This window comes from Salvelinus sp. IW2-2015, unplaced genomic scaffold (genome assembly GCF_002910315.2).
Source record: "Salvelinus sp. IW2-2015 unplaced genomic scaffold, ASM291031v2 Un_scaffold928, whole genome shotgun sequence".
In the NCBI taxonomy this organism is placed as follows: domain Eukaryota; kingdom Metazoa; phylum Chordata; class Actinopteri; order Salmoniformes; family Salmonidae; genus Salvelinus; species Salvelinus sp. IW2-2015.
In genome coordinates, this window is record NW_019942652.1 from 9,276 (window position 1) to 11,406 (window position 2,131).

The 2,131-nt window shown below is 41.6% G+C and overlaps 1 protein-coding gene across 1 annotated transcript; it reads right to left on the reverse strand.

Moving 5' to 3' along the window:
• Positions 1–16: 16 nt before the first annotated feature.
• On the reverse strand, positions 17–1,836 carry LOC112069196 (uncharacterized; the record flags this gene model as incomplete). The annotated part of the gene is made up of 5 exons (XM_024136490.2): positions 1,328–1,836; positions 870–1,155; positions 461–656; positions 229–356; positions 17–145 (listed from the first exon to the last, which is right to left on the reverse strand). Coding segments are annotated over exons 1-5 (747 nt in total), but the record flags the coding sequence as incomplete, so codon positions are not given.
• Positions 1,837–2,131: the final 295 nt, after the last annotated feature.

Consider the following 2,131-nt stretch of genomic DNA (forward strand, 5'->3'; position numbering starts at 1 on the left):
AAGAGCGCTCGTTGACTTGGAAGGCTCGCTTGTCCAGGATGATGAAGTAAGCATGGATGCTACTCTTCCTGGTCCCGACTGTAAGAAGATATGGTTGGCGGCTCTTGTCAATCACATCAAGGTGCTCCTGGATACTGGTTCCTGCCTGAAGATGACAAAAACTAACACCATCATTAGTTCATCATAACGGCTGCAGCACTGTCCATGAATAAGAATGCCAATACAAACCTTTTGGAATATCACAAGATGCTGTTCAGSTTGGGATGCAGACATCGTGCCTGGTCTTTTGCGGCCTTGTGATGAAGGAAGAATCAAATGGAGCAGGAGAAGGATGGAGGAAAGGTCACCATCCCATCCTAAACAAAGAAGAGATCCTGATTAAAATGGTACATTCCATCATCAGTGACATTAACATTTCAGAGTTATTTTAAATATAAATGATAAATTATGATAATCTTACCGTCAGCATTCGTGTCAGCTCCCTCATCAACTGCGAACACTGCCATCTGGATCAGCTCCTGAAGTTCAGCTCCCTGAGTGTCCTTGCCTAGGGTCTTGCTAAGCATGATGATCTTTTGCTTGATTGTAGTTGGCCACCTCTCCAAAAACTTGGCTGATGTTCCCTCTCCAAACGGCAGCACAACGTCCTGTTCAATCTGAAACAAATAAGACAATGAACAAAACATTTGTTTTGTGCAAGTCTATTTCTTTCTCACAAAACATTCCATTTTAACCTCCAACATAGAGTTTGAGTAAATCACCTGCCTACACATTAATTTAACTACTATTACGGAAGTGTTGTTTTTGTTTAAATTTACTGGCCAACCTGAATTGGCATCTAGAGATTAAAAGCAATTTATACAATTTACCAAGCCCTTCACATCCAGAAAGCGTGGAAATTTGGTTAAGATGGTGGAACATTTACTCGGGTCGTGGGTCATCTTCTTCCTGTACTCAAAGGTCAATTTCATCTTCTGTTTGACTGTTTCTTCATCAGAAGAATGCTTCATAAGAGAAATGGCCTCTCTGCACCGGTCTTCACTCAGGGTAGCCAAAGTGGATGGACTGGACTCCCTCTCAGCAGTTGGCCCTCCATAGTATAGTTGAGTGGGCCGTTTCTGAGATGAAGCCAAATTCCTCCGAACGGTTTTGATTCTATACGAGAGGTACCCTTCTCAACTATTAGGGTCGTAATAATGTTCCTCAAAAAAATTTACATGGTTACTAATCTTGAAAGAAAAAACAAATAACCAAGTCCCATTTGCTTAGATACTATACCAGACGAATTAAACGCAGATGCCCTTTATCAATTGTAATGTATACTTACATATCCATTTGATGTGTAGGGATCCTTCAGGTATGGGAACAAGGAGATGATGCCTTGTGCAAACGTTTCTCTCACACTGCGCGGTGGTGATGTCATGACAAGAATATAATGTTATGTTTAGGCGTCAATCAGAATCTCCACAAGCAGCATTGGTCCCCAGTCAGCTAAATATCAGGAGTGATTTTTGAATCACTATCATGCCCATCGAGTTTGACACAAGATAAATCTTCTACCAATAGCAATGGATGGTCAGCAGTAGCCTAACCAATTATGTGATTGAGAAACTGATACAGAAGTCATTTTTAACATTCAGCAGATATGGGAGCAACAATTTTCATTACGCATCTTTCCTTTAAAATACCCGTGAGAGTCTGTCATCGCTGAAACAAAAACGTTGATCATCTTTCGTCTGGTGCAGTCTGTAACGTCTGCTTCCAACTCACACCCTCAAACACGTAAATCCCCTAAATGCAGCTCACTCTCCAGATCCCAATCACCTGAATTCTAATCACCTGTTCACACACCTGTATGTAATTATCACACACTATTTAATTCAGTTCTTTGCACCCCTTCACTGTGAGATATTGTTTGTTTTGTGACACATGTCGTTCAGAGTGCTGGGTTTCCGGTGAGTTATTCCTCTCGTGTATGATAGTTTTTGCCTGCCTCACTAATGACGCCTACTACCTGCCTGTACTTTAGCCTATTGGATTTCCTGTTATCTACAGGGGTCCAAAAGGGCAACAGGTACAGGCAGGGAAAAGGCTAGTATATGTCTATGTTCAGGAGTCAGCAATAGGTAGA